Here is a 15,167-nt window from a genome sequence, read left to right as displayed (position 1 = left end):
CATAACTGCTGTTACTGTGGTTTGTTTAGCACCTCCTCACCTGTGTGTTCACACTGTCGCTCTCTCTCTCTCTCTCTCTCTCTCTCTCTCTGTCCCGTACCCCCAGAGAGGTGAAGCATCATGGGGAAACACAACAGCAAGCTGGCTCCAGAGGTTCTGGACGACCTGACCAAGAACACCGAATTCAACGAGGCAGAGCTCAAGCAGTGGTACAAAGGCTTCCTCAAAGACTGTCCCTCTGGCATCCTCAACCTGGATGAGTTCCAGCAGCTCTATGTTAAGGTGAGGCTGAGGCGGAGGGCAGGAAACAGGCATGAATATGGAAAGGAAGCAGAGGAAGTGAAATCCTGGCAGTTTATTATGTAGTAATAAGTAGGGCTGGGGTCTTTACACAAAGTTAGGTTATGCAGTGTTTTCTCAAAGCTATTTTCTACAGTGAAAATTGTTTTTTTTCCCATAGTTATATAAATGAGAGAGAAAGTCCATGGCTGACTAATGGTCCTGTGCTTTGGGCATAGACTGTGACTCTGTTGATGCCTAAAACTCCCTCAGAACATTCCAGAGCCTTTGAGATGGCACAGCGCCACGGCAACCCCATCATCACTGACTCCCAAAACGACATATATGACCGTTTCTGACACATGTCATATATACCATTATAAAAGAAAGAGTCACAGTTTTAAACACGTGGTTAACGTGAAAGAGTCAAAGTTTTAAACATAAGATTATTGTTTGAAACGGAACTACTTCGTCAGGTTAAGGAAAAGCTCATGGTTTGGGCAAAAATTAGTACGTAACTTAAGCTACGTACGTAAGCTAGGTATGCTATGTAGTTGTCTTGACTGTCTTTGTAATGTGGATTTTAAAAAAAAAGCTCTATAAATAAGAATTACAAGTTACAAAAACTCAACGTTGACTTTTGGTTTCACACTGGACACAAAAAGCGGCCTCCTGTGTTTGTTTGACCCATCCATCCACCCCGAGCTCCTCCCTACGTAGACTTTGTCGCTCTTTTCACTACGTCACCTGACTTCCTCTTTTGCTGCCGTCCAGTGTTGTAGAACTCGAGATCGGTCTTTTTGAAGGTCTCGGTCTCGTCTTGTCTCGATTTAAGATAAAAAGAACTCTGGATTTTATTTCAAGACTGGTCAGGGCCATAATTTGATTGTTTTATTAAGGCATTTCTCATAGGGTGACCAAACGTCCTCTTTTGCCCGGACATGTCCACTTTTTACCTACTGTCCGGGGCGGTTTATAAATTCATGAAAATGTCCAGTTTTCACTGTTTTTCATGGGACCATTAAGCGTGTACTTAAATTGACTGGCGCTTTGCACACAATACTACGGTACTTTGTTGTGTGATGTAATTCCCGAGAGGCTGCTTTGTGGGCGGCTCTGCGACGCACACATACACAGGGACCAGAACAGACAGGGCCCAGAGCAGACAGGGACCAGAGCAGACAGGGACCAGAGCAGACAGGGACCAGATCAGACAGGGCCCAGAACAGACAGGGCCCTGAGCAGACAGGGACCAGAGCAGACAGGGACCAGAGCAGACAGGGACCAGATCAGACAGGGCCCAGAGCAGACAGGGACCAGAGCAGACAGGGACCAGAGCAGACAGGGACCAAAGCAGACAGGGCCCAGAGCAGACAGGGCCCAGATCAGATAGGGCCCAGAGCAGACAGGGCCCAGAGCAGACAGGGCCCAGATCAGACAGGGCCCAGAGCAGACAGGGCCCTGAGCAGACAGGGACCAGAGCAGACAGGGCCCAGAGCAGACGGGGACCAGGGCAGACAGGGACCAGGGCAGACAGGTACCAGGGCAGACAGGGACCAGGGCAGACAGGGACCAGAGCAGACAGGGACCAGAGCAGACAGGGACCAGAGCAGACAGTCTCACTGTGACTCTAGAGTCGTACTCGCTCGCCGTCACTCTCACTTCTCCCTCACTCTATCACCCACTCCCCACACACACAGTCCACACAGCATTCCGGGATGGGAGAAAAACTTTAAAACAATCACAATTGTCTTGGGCGGCCCTAAGCTCTGCACGGAGCCACTGCAAAATAGCCTCGGGAAGGAACTTGTTTTGGTGGAACGTGTGTACGTTGACAAGTTGTTTTAGTCGTGCACAGAACAGAAAACTCAGATTTGACAGATAGTCTAGCTAGCTTTCTGGATTTTACCTGCAGAGATCTGAGGAGCAGTTAACAGGGGCGTAGCATAACAATTCTGGGCCATGTAGAAAGGTATTTTCTATGGGCCCCTCCCCACATCCACAGCTATTCATTCTAGCATCTTTTTGGGCCCTCCACACATGAGGGCCCTGGGTACTTAGTCCCCTTCCCCCCTCCCCCAGTCCGACGCCCCATGCATCCGGCAGAATTCCCGGTGCCACCGGAGCAATCACGGAAGTGGAACGTCGTGGATATGGACTAGGGTGGTCTTGACTACAACACTGCTGCTGTCATAATGACTATGCCCACTAGAGGTGCCAGCCTAACATTGTACATAAATATGGGTCATAATAAGCTGTTGCCCAGACAGCAGACATCAAGATATCCTGACTTTAAATCCTTAGTAGGGGTCAAATTCTAAAAACTGGATCCCTCTTTGCCCATAATGCAACTCAATAGGGACTTTTAATGTGATGCACAATGTAACTGTCACCTTGATTTTCTCATTTTCCACTCTCCAGTTTTTCCCATATGGTGACGCCTCAAAGTTTGCCCAGCATGCGTTTCGGACATTTGACAAGAACGGCGATGGGACCATCGACTTCAGAGAGTTCATCTGCGCCCTGTCCATCACCTCCAGGGGCAGCTTCGAGCAGAAACTCAACTGGGCCTTCAACATGTATGATCTGGACGGGGATGGGAAAATCACACGCATGGAGATGCTGGAGATCATTGAGGTATGCATTTGTGAGGAGGGAGTTAGTGTGCGCCTGAGAATTTTTTGTTTTGCTTACGTGTAAAAGCCGTGTCCTCCACATAACTTCCTCCAGCAGTGAACATGTTCTCTTTATGGCTCTCTTTGTGATTTCTTCAGCTTTATTTGAATGCCAGTACAGTTTCAGCGGGCCGAGGCAACAGGAAATGAACGTTTGGCATTCAACTTCACATTACTAATAGTACAATATAATAATTACAAATTTTATAGGAATGACAGGAAATCACTACACCAGCTTTTCGTAATTAAAGCCACCGTGTGTAGAAATTATATATGATTATCTTTACATTTTACTGCTCGCATACATTTTTGTTTGCAGGAATGAAATGTCTTTTTAGTGCAGTGCATCGCCATCTCCACTTGGGGACACCATGTTTTTTTATATAGAAGAAATCCTTTCTGTTATTCATAAGTTTAAAGAAAAAAAAATCTAACTTTTTTTCTCGCCCTGTGCAGGCCATCTACAAGATGGTCGGCACTGTGATCATGATGCGTATGAACGAGGACGGGCTGACCCCGCAGCAGCGCGTGGACAAGATCTTCTCCAAGATGGACAAGGACCACAATGATGAGATCTCCCTGGAAGAGTTTAAAGAGGCCGCCAAGTCTGACCCCTCCATCGTCCTACTGCTGCAGTGTGACATGCAGAAGTAGAGAGAGAGGGATGGGTGGAGAAACAGAGGGAGGGGGAGAGGGAGGGAAGGAAGGATGGGGGAAGAGTTGAACTGAAACAAGAAAAGGAAGGAGGATGAGAGAAGAGGGGCTGGGGAATGAAGGGAGCGACACAGTTTAGGGAGGAGGAGGAGGTAGGGAAGCTTGTTTCCTTCTTGTTTTGAGGCAGTGATGACTGGCAATTAGCTGTGTTTGAAACACAGTGGACCGCCGATTGATGCCATTCTTTTCTTCCAGACCATCCCACTGTGCAGTACTATACACTCCTGCAGCATTTCTGCTTCAGTCTAGCTAGGCGTCTTTATAAATCCAATCTGATGATCTGTGAAAAGAGGAAATTCACCCCCATGTAACATTGTAAGGATTTACACCCTGCAGTGCAATATATACTGCACCTTTGTCTTAAAATTCCCAACCTTCTTCTTTGTAAAACAGTGAATGGTTTGCCTACCCTTTTCAAAATGTTAATTGCAAAGCAGGTTGCTTCCAATTGATGTAAGTTAACATGGATTTCAAAGGTCATGAAAAAATAGTTTTAAAAAGTATGCGTATTCGCTTGTTTTTCCTGAATTACATCAGAAGATTGATAACATTAGTATATCTGTTAAATGTGAAGCTACAGACTGAAAACGGGGAGAGAGCTAGCTAGGGGGTAAATAAACCTATTAACCAGTACCAGCACCTCTAAAACTCACTAACATGATATATATTTTTCCTGAAGTATAAAAACGATTGCCGTTTTACAGGAGGTTTGGTTGAGTTCTCGCTAGTTGCTCGGCAAAGAAATGCTCTTGCTTATAACCCCGGTACAACTGCAACTTGTGGTTTTTCACACTTTAGTTGTTTCTTTAACTTGTGTAAGGAGCTAGGCTAGCTGTTTGCTAAGCTAAACTAAGCTAAGCTAATCGTCTCCTGGCTGCGAGATTACGAATCCCACTATGGCCACGGCAGGACCTGCCCTTCAATAGCATTTATTGGCCAGGCGTCCATGCTTACGCAAGATAACGTTACCCCATTTGTACAGGTCCTATCCCCTGACCAATCGGCTAGCCTAGCATTAACCACTCGAGGTCAAATGCCTAACCCCAACCAATCGATCAGACTAGTGGGATTCGTAATTCCGCCTCCTGGCTACAGCTTCATATTTTCCGTACTGAATGGAGAGTGTTATTGACCTTCCTATCTAACGCTTGTCAAAAAAGCACATTGACGTATTTCCCAAAATGTTAAACTATTCCTTTTAATGTCTTACTCTTAAGTGTTGATTCTGGCACACCAGAATGCCAATGTGGAAACACAGCCGGTGTTTGGATGCTTTGCACCATGGGATAGTTTGGGAAAAAAAAGGAATGGCATCAAACCAACAAAGGGCCTGTTGTTTGGTCCACCTGGTCCATCTACAGCGACAAGAGAGAAGCAAATGTTATGCTGGTATGATAGAGAGAGAATTATGTAAATGAACAATACCCGTGAGTTTGTGTTCCGGTGTCCATATGTCTTTTAGTACTGTATGTGAGAATGTGCGTGTGGACATTTTACAAGCAAAATATACATTATGAACCCAGATCAAACTGCCTGGTGCGTGTGTTTGTGTGTGTGTGTGTGTGTGTGTGTGTGTGTGTGTGCAGTTACATTTCATTTGTTCCTCTACTGCCAAATTGTACTAGCTGTACAGCACGGCGTCCACATGCTTTACCCTCAGCGTAGAGAGGCATACGGATCTGCTGCTGGTTGAGTTCTGGCTGCGCTTAAAGCTTTAACACACATGCTAACAAAAATCAATATCTTATCAAAACGATTACGGGCTTCATTAAAAGGACATGTAATTAGGTTAGACTAACAGCCTTGTCCTTCACATAATGTAATCTGGGCTTCCTCCAGCAGTGAACATGTTCTCTTTATGGCTCTCTTTGTGATTTCTTCAGCTTTATTTGAATGCCAGCTACAGTGAGTGGGCCGAGGCAACAGGAAATGACTGTTTGGCACTCAACTTCACATTACTAATAGTATAGTATAATATTACTCATTTTAGAAGAAGAGTGACAGGAAATCACTACACCAGCTTGCTGTAATTAATGCCACCGTGTGTAGAAGTTGTATGCGATTATCTTTACACGTTTCTGCAGGCAAAGATTTTTGTTTGCAGGAATAAATTGTTAACAGTCTGTGTGTTGTTTTTTAGTGCAGTGCATCACTATCTCCCAGTGGTGTTTTTGTCTTTTTATAACACTTGGGGACACCAAAGTCGGACATTTGCAAATATTACACGCTGTGGCTTTGAAGCCCCTGAAAACTTGTTTTTTTTTAAATCTTGAGAATTTCTTTTTATCATTTAATTTTCATGACTGAATAGAGCTAAAATCAAGGTTTAAATTTGGAACATAACATCCTTAGTTATTATTTATTAAGAGTTCAGGGTTGCGCCCGAAATTGCATACTCTGCATTACATACTCAATATGTGTACTATCTTCCAACGTACTTTTGTGTAAATAAACAGTAGTGGGAATCTTTCCGGACGCACAGAGTTGTAATTTTCAACGTCGCTTCCTGAGAGCCTCCTTGCTGTTGAAGACGCGTAACCATGGTAACCCCTGCCGACCTCCGCTTTAGCGGCATTGCCAGATAACGCTTAAATTACCGAAAGGGGTGAATAACTAGACCGACAGTTGTTTAAATATGTAGAAATGTAAATTAGAGCGTTACTGACATTACAAAGCTCCTTGGTCTATGTCAGTTATGATCGTTGTCGTAACTACCGCATTGCATTGTGGGATATTTATGCCAGCGTAGTGTCCAGTATTGCATACTGTAATATTTTTCCGGAAAATAGTATGCAATTCACATACTATTGGTTCATATACTAAGGTTTTGGACTAAAAAATCTCAGTTTTAGCCTACTAAATAGCACGTTACTATAGAATTTCAGACGCAGCCCAGGACTCTGTGGGTGTGGTTTGGTCAGATTTGAAAGGCTGTGGCATGGCAACATAAAAAAAAAAAAAAAAACAAACTGTCACCATGTTGTGAGTCAAATGTTGCTAATCTGTGATTGGTGGACAGAAATAAGTGACCCCATCTTTTTTTCAACCCCGACCCACCCACTTCGAACCACTGAGAAGAGCACAGTGAAAGCAGCACAGACAGAAATCTCTCAATTGAAACAAAGTTAACTTTTGTATCTTGGACAAAAAAAAAACACGTCTATGTAGAACTCCATCGCTCAAAGTAAGAAGCTTATTGACAAAATGTGTTTGTAACTCGTCTACTTATAACCACTATGATTTGATAACAATTGTTATGAGTTGTTTCATTAATTATTATTAGATAAGATAAGTTCATTAGCTGTAATAGATCACAGCTAATTGATACAAAAATTAAAAGAATTGTAACTATTTATAATAGATTTAATTAAGGAAGACATTTTATTGAGGTATTACATTGCTACATTATTACAGTTGGTATATATGCATTGGAAACATTTGAACAGTGTCTCAGCACCAAAAGAAGAGAAGCTTTGTATTCTCTATTGTGCAGCAAAACTGAACTAACTCTGGAAATCTTGGCACCAGGCTGACACAAATTATGTGATTTAAGCAGAACGAGAAATAATGAAAACATACAGAATAATATTAAACATGATTTCGCTTCTCTAACACCAGCAGTTTGAGCAACTGAAGGAGCCACAGGAACAATGTGGAGTGGGAATAATCACGACAGTAATTACAGGCCAGATGACAGAAACGGTATTTCTCGGAAAAGGCCAAAGCTGCCTTCGTGGTTCACTGTTCACATTAAAAGCTGAAATAGCCGTCTCTTCTCTTCCCTCCATTCCTGCTCCCCCCCCCCTCCCCTTTATGTCTTCTTAATCCCTAAATGTCAGAGAGGAAGCGCTTTGATAATAGGTGGAGGGAGAGGAACTTTGCTGAACTCAGCTCAGATCTAAAATCAATTTGAAAAAGAGCAAAAGGTTGAAGAGGAACCCTGGGTGGTATCTGTGTACATGCGCTCACCTGTTTGTGAATGTGAACGATGGCAGATAGATAAGTGTTATGCTGTCAATAAGTTCCAGTTTGTAGCTTATGCTGCATTCACATGCTCCTCAAATGGTCCCATACCCTGAGTTGGGAAGACATTCTTCCAACTTCGGTGTGTTCATGAGCTTTAAGTCGTAACGTTGAGGAAAGAAAACAGAGAAGATGTGTTGTATTTTCTTGCTCAGCATTTAAAAAACACATTGGTAGCTGTTTCCAGTATTTATTCCCAGTTGGAAACTTTATGTTAGTGATTTGTTACTGCACCAGGGTAGATGCTAATAGGCTGCAATTTCTTACCGTCCACCTATTCGATAATTATGTCTGCCATGTTACTGCATCATATGACGCCAACTGGTGTACCCAAAAATTTCGCGGACTTTCTGAGTTGTTGTTCAGACTTGAGGGGGCATTCACGTGAATTTTCCTTATTGGGAACTCATCTTTTCTCCTATAATTCCAACACCATGCGAATGCAGCATCACAATCACAGCACCTTTGATACAGATTTCAAATATGGAGCCACAGCCAGGAGACGGTTAGCTTAGCGCTAAGACTGAAAGCGTACAAAAAAACCCCCAGCTAATTCCCTTGTTTTTTGTACATAATGAACAAACAAGATATAACGTGATAATTAATGATTTAGAGTGCTGTTTTTTAAACCTTTGGACAGCGCAAAGCTCCCTAACTTTTTCACCCTTGGCTTCATTCTTCGTGCTTAGCAAGCTAAGCTAACTGTCTCCTAGCTGTAGTTTCCTATTTAGCGTACAGACATGAGAGTGGCATCGACCTTCTCATCCAACTCAATTATAAAGTCAATAAGCTTACTTCCCAAAATGTCAAACTAATGTTATCACTGTTAGTTAATGTGGATGTTATGTCAATCTTGAAAGCTCACTGTGTTAGAGAAACAAATACACCCAATAAACTCAGCATTGGCTGCAGTTTTTCTGAGTAGGAGGACTTTCTCAGAGTGATGGTAAACTAAATTATAAGGTCATTAAAAGATTTGAAGGACAAACTATAATTTAGGAAAAGAGTGCTAAGAATTGGACTCAAGTTATAATATAACAGTTACAGTTTTAGAGTATGGGATTGTGAGACGGCTATCTCCTTTCCTTTGTGAAGAATGGACCTGTGTACTGTTAGCATGTGTTGCTCTTTACTTCCACTTCAGTTGTCTCAGTGAGGAACCCCACAACTCTACGAGTCCTGTATTAATAATTCTGACTCACTGGGAGAGATCATTGCGTTTTTTTTTTCTTCTCGTGGATCAGTCAAAAATGTCAGACTTTCTCTGCATTGCAGCAAAACATTTGACTTCCCTCCAGTCCGCCAATCAGAATCACCTCCTCCTCACCCAGCCAATGAACACGCTCTCTCCCTAAAACTAAAGAACGAGCCTCCTTTCTGCGATACTGTAATGATAAAAGTACATGTACATTATGATACGACTGTAATCTTATTTATGAATATAAACAGATATAATATGTAAATGTACCACTAGCTTCGACCTTCTTTCATATGATGACGCAGCTACTGTGTGTGTGGGTATGTGTGGGTGTGTGTGTGTGTGTGTGTGTGTGAAAGAGTGAGTGAGTGAGCATGAGTGGAAACTGTGAGTGCCTGTAAAAGCTCAGTGTGTGCTGTATGTCGGGATACTTTTGCGAGTGTTCACGTGTGTTTTGTATTTGTATCATTTGTGTAACAAGAGATGCCTCAGTGTAGTATAACTGTAAAAATTTAAATGTGTAAACCCTCACGCCGAAGCACTATTATGTGTATTATTACCCACGCCCACACTTGCTTTTGTGGTCCGCTGGTATACGGTTCGTACTGTCTCCAATATGGGATGTGTGGTTTTGTTTGCTGTTGCCTACTGTTGCAGTTCTCTAAGTATTAACTCACATAGATGTTAGTTTTCACCAGATGACAGAGTTGACGGGCGGAGGGGGGGCTTTTCTGAAATGGGTGTTGTTGAGAAGTTGTTGGCAGGGGAATCCTGAGGTGTGAGGAGAGGGGTGCCAGTGATAATAATATATATATATATAAAAAAAAAAAAAACTGTCCTGTGTCACAGTGTCACCCAGTGGATAGAAGTATAATGTCGTGCCTCGCAACAACTTAACAACTGTACAGCTCCCCTTTGTTTATTATCCAATGAAAGCCCCCAAGATCAAAACAATATTCAATATTATATTACGATATATTAGTCCTTGTTCAGTCTTGTGTTTCTCAAAAGTGCAGACATGTGAGAGTGGAGTGAGATCATTTCATCGTTGTACAAGGTAAATCGGATTTTTTTTTTTTTTTTAAGTATACAGCAACATAAGTGAAGCCACTTGATAAATGGGCTTTTTCTGAAATCAAATAGCTTTTATGGAATGAAGATCTCTTATGTGAAAATGAAATTAAGCAAAAGAACAGTGTGTGGATGTAAAAAAACAACACCAAAAGCTTCATTTACAACAAACTTTTGTTTGTAATGCAAGTTATGTTATGCTATTGGGTGGAATAATTTAAAGCTGCACTACTATTTTAATAGTAACCATTTTTAAAAGGACTATGTGTGGCGCAGAAAATAATCCCCTAACTTTGCAGTGCCTCTAAGCTCAATAGTGCTCCTTTTTTTCCCATCAGCCACAGCAGGCAGCTGTCAGTGAGAAAGCTTTGATAACTCCACCTCTTGCCCAGCTCCAAACAGCTAACAAATTTGTTTAGCAGCTACTGTAGCGAGTCAACATAGTGGAGCATTTAGCAGTTAAAGATCAACATATTTCTCTCAGGAGGCGGTGGAGACCAAAACAGAGGTAACAGGAGGGGGAATATCGGACTTACATTTGTCAGGTTTGTTTGGGGTCAGAAGGATGACTGCAAATGAATGCTAATGTTGCTCTGTATTTGCTGGATGTGTAAATATACAATTCAAGTGGCAAAAATAAATAAATTCATGCAACTTTAAAGCCGCTATAAAGTATATAGGATTTAAAATACTAGCAACAAAAAAAGACAGTAAAGCCCCAAAGCATTTTAATTGGGATCGTCAACCAGCATAAAAGCAATTTGAGATGCAACTAATGAATATTTTTTGTTTGGTCTATTATATGTCAGAAAATGTAGAAATAATCTGTTTCCCCAAAGCCCAAGATGACTTGTTTTGTCCACTCTCAAATATATTCCTTTTGCTGTCACAGAGGAGTAAAGAAACCAGAACATATTCACATTTAAGAAGCTACAATCAGAGATTTTTTTTTTATAAAATATTACTCAAACCGATTAATCGATTATCAAAATAGTTGACGATTTAAAATGAGTTCACAACTGGGCGATGCATCTTTGAGATCTTTCAGCTCTATATTTGAGGGACGCAATATAGAATCCTAAACAATTCTACACATAGGGGTTTGAAGGAAAATTGAATTTTGTTGTAGTTAGATTATCTCACTCCACTGGCAGATTTCTTGGCACCTATTTTAAGAAAACCAAAGACACAAGAATACGTTTGACACAACGAGAATAACGATCTTGCAAATAAGTTTGCAGTATACAAATAGTCAACCATACGCTTGTTTTGACTAACTACATTATAATCACAGGTTTGGTTAATCACCTGAGCGCTATGGAGTAAAACTGTTTGCTTAGAGCAGATTGGCTTCAAGAAGTGGCTTCATAAAGTGTTGATGTCTGCTGATTAGATTCTGTCCATTCTTATAAGCACCCGTTGAGACTTTGACTTTCCTCCCAAAAATTGTAGACACAAATTATTTTTTTTTGTTTTTTTGCTGTTTTGATTGCTTTTTTCATTGGATGTTTTTCATGCAGTATCCAATTCCAAACTACTTAGACACAATTCAATGTTCACTCCGTAGATTGCATGTGTCAAAGATGGGATCGCGTGAGGGAACTGAAATAATATACATATATATATATATATGGATATGATATGAAATACGGTGTGGTTGTATCAGGTGGAGGTAAACATGAAGTGATGCTGTGTTGCAGTTCACCAGCTCTCAGAAAACCCCTGGACAGATGCACTGAGCTGTGTCACATAATTAAGAACATGGATATTCTACTTATATTTTGACAGGGGATCATTTGTGCTCGGTTGTGCAACATGAGTCTATTCTTCAACATTACACTTTGATGTTCATGTAAATGTCTCTTTGTCCCGTTTGATGATTTTGCTTTTGATTTCTGTTTTTGTTTTCAATATTGTTAGGCTCCTAGAACAAAGACAATGTAATTATTTTTGTTACATAGAATAAAACACATGGATGTCCAGAGTTGTTGTTGTCGTCTTGCCTTGACCGCATCTTCACACATTTAAACACGCACACACACACACACACACACACACACACACACACACACACACACACAGAGTAAGCCAAGAGTATGAGTCACCGTCTAGCAATGATGTCACACTGCTGCAGTGATGTCACCATTAATGCTGTTCTCATGGTAACCCTGCTGAGGCCACAATGTAGGGAGAGACAAACACATTAACACACAAAACACACTCTCAAGCCTGGGTTACTACACGTATTTACACACACACACACACACACACACACACACAGTTATAATTTACAATTACATTTAATGACTGTGGAAATTAATTTTGCCCCTGGTATCTGCGGACTCATTTACTCAGCTGGACAGCAATGGAGAAATAGTTGAACACAATGAAGAGACCCATGAAGATTAAGCTTTGACCTCATTAATCAATATGGACATTTACTTCCCATGAGAGATGGAAACCCTCGCAGACTTTTATTGTGAAAAAACAAACACATTTCCTGTTTTTCAAATGCTTTGATAAAAGGACAATACCACCCAATTTAAGCTCTCCTTTGAGTTCATGTGTTTTTACCTAGTGTGACAAAAGTTTAACAGGAAATCCCAGAAACACTGAGTACTCAGACAACCCTTCCATATAAAACATAATTTGGTTATAAAGAATAAAGCTCATATTAATTAATCCATGTTTCTTATTTCACTGTTGTTATTACAATTTTGGGTGTGTCAGCGATACCATTGTTTTCCATTGCCCCTATCTCCGGCCGTGCATTGTGGATCAATATAATTCTATTCTGAGCCTGGCTGTATCAGGCTTCAGCTTGGTAGAAAACCAAACATCACAAACCTACACACAGAGGCTGCCCAGCAGAGATACAGTGAATTACACTGCAGCAATAGAGGTCATGTTGAAGGGGTGCAGTTTGCAGAGTGGCCACAGGGTGGGGCTGTCAGCTCCCCACCATCATGTCACTGACAGGCCATGTAAAGACCATGTCAACATCAGTGGTTGACTTTACCAGGCAGGGTAAGTCTGATTAAAGATGCCCCTGAGTTGCACTATGGCGTATGTGTCAAACTCAAGGCCCACGGGCCTGCATGTCAATTTAGGCTCACAATCAATTTTGGCCCACCTAGTTTTTGTAGCTTTTTCAACGTTTTATCGCTTTTTTCTGAAGTTTTCTTACTTTCGCCAAAACTTTTTTTGAAGTTTTTGCCACATTGTTTGTTTGATTTTTTTGTCGCGACCTTTTATGGCTTGTTTCTGACTTTTTTAGGACTTTATGTCGACCAAACTGTAAGTTAGAAGACTTTATAAGACATGCAATATTATGTTTAAAGATATTTTACTTTTCTCTTAAAACTTTAGTGCGTAACTTTTTGATATTAATAAACGCCCGTTACATTGAAGCCATTGCCAAATGAGTTTTATGAGGATTAAGATTATCAGCTCCACACAGCTCTCTCTGTGTCTCTCAGTATGACTATGTTCAGAAGGTTGTGTCATCTGGTGACTTTCTTGCTCAGAAACTCAAGTGACGATAATAACCTCTTCTGAAGAGTCCATCATGTTTTTTTTAATCCTCCGTGTTCTCCTTGGCTACTAGCAACTGCATGGAGGAAGGGTAGGGGGTGGTGGTGGGCTAGTATAATGTGGACACACCGACAGCTTTCTTGTCATTACTTAGAATTCCTCATGGAGGCGGCAGAAACTACACACTCTAGCTTTAATAAAAGCATGTGAATAAACTACACATGTCTGGCCCTTGATGTGATTCTTATTTTCCAGTGTAACCCTTAATTAATTTGAGTTTGAAATGTAGGATCCAGTGTTTTTGGAGCTTGACAGATACTATAGGGACTAAAAGTCAGGATATCTTGGCATGTGATGCTTCAATTGTGACCATTCATTTTTAAATGTGTCTCTTGCAAGCCTTCTCAACTTTGTGGAAGTGCAATACTAAAGATATATTTCAGTCTGGAGCGAAGGCGAGGACTGACTGAACAACCGACAGACAGACATTGCCATCCCTAGAGCAACACTCCTAATAAAGTATTTCAAAAGTAGTGCAATTAATAAGTTCTAAATATTACTATTAATACCAATATATTGTTAGTAGTAATATTAGGATGACTCGTATTACAAGTCATCCTGCTGCTTCTAGGTTACCACTACTGGTATTACTAGTAGGCCTATTGGTATTAGTGGTAATAACATACACTACAACTGGTATCAGCAGTAATAACAATATTATCCTCCAAATATTAAGAGTGAATGATGTCAATAAACAGAAATAATTAAATATTGAAAGGCAAATGCACATAATAATTAAACCAAGCATAATGATGTAACGAACCCATCCCCTTGAGCATGTTTTCCCTGTCTGTCTGGTCTGTTTTTGTTTTGTGTGTTCCTGAACGTACCCTGTTCCGGTTGCCGGGCAACGAGTGCAAGGCGGGAATTCCAGGATCACCTGAACCTGCTCTCACCTGTTCCTCATCATCGGCGATCTACACACCTGGTCCTGATTATCATCAATACACTATTTAAGCTGTGACCTGATATCCAGTCCCTGCCTGGATCGTTAGCCAAACTCGTATGTTGTGCGCGTGTTTCAGCCTAAATTGTTTTTTAGGCAGGGTTAAGGTTCTCAGATATTTGTCACCTTTTTGTAAATTTTTGTTGAGATGAAGCCCTACAAAAGTCATCAAAAGAGTTCCTTAGCCATCATAGAATTTAGCAAATCAAGAAAAACAATTATAATTTTTTTTAACAACAACTGTGTATCTCAGTATGACTATGTTCAGAAGGTTGTGTCATCCGGTGACATTCCTGCTCAGAAACTCAATTGAAGATAATGACCTCTTCTGAAGAGTCCATCATGTTTTTTTAATCCTCCTTGTTCTCCATTGCTACCAGCAACTGCGTGGAGGAGGGCAGGGGCGTAGCACTAAATTCTGGTCCCTGTAGAAAGGTGTTTTGTATTGGCCCCTCCCCGCATCCACAGCTATTCATTGTAGCATATTTTTGGGCCCTCCTCCTCAAAAGAGTTTCTTAGCCATCGTAGAATTTAGCAAAACAACTTGTTTCACAGCCTGAAAATGAAAACTCTCTGCTTCTTTGGGAATTTCTGAGTCTCGGAGTCGGCAAATCTGCCATATTCTGCTTTGAATGGCAGGCAACTGCTGTTTAAAAAACACTTTCCT

General features: G+C 41.2%; 1 protein-coding gene across 2 annotated transcripts in view; it reads left to right on the top strand.

Moving 5' to 3' along the window:
* Positions 1 to 3,684, top strand: part of LOC114568203 (hippocalcin-like protein 4) — a 31,931-nt gene extending 28,247 nt beyond the window's left edge. For both annotated transcript variants that reach the window (XM_028597646.1, XM_028597647.1), the window contains exons 2-4: positions 107 to 282; positions 2,701 to 2,916; positions 3,411 to 3,684. In XM_028597646.1, coding sequence (XP_028453447.1) covers positions 121 to 282; positions 2,701 to 2,916; positions 3,411 to 3,608 — 576 coding nt within the window. In that variant the 5' untranslated portion in view covers positions 107 to 120 and the 3' untranslated portion in view covers positions 3,609 to 3,684. The remainder of the gene's footprint in view (positions 1 to 106; positions 283 to 2,700; positions 2,917 to 3,410) is intronic.
* Positions 3,685 to 15,167: the final 11,483 nt, after the last annotated feature.

Source organism: Perca flavescens, chromosome 14, assembly GCF_004354835.1.
Source record: "Perca flavescens isolate YP-PL-M2 chromosome 14, PFLA_1.0, whole genome shotgun sequence".
Classification (NCBI taxonomy): Eukaryota; Metazoa; Chordata; class Actinopteri; order Perciformes; family Percidae; genus Perca; species Perca flavescens.
Note: the sequence above shows the minus strand (reverse complement) of the source record. Positions and strands in the feature narration are given on the sequence as shown.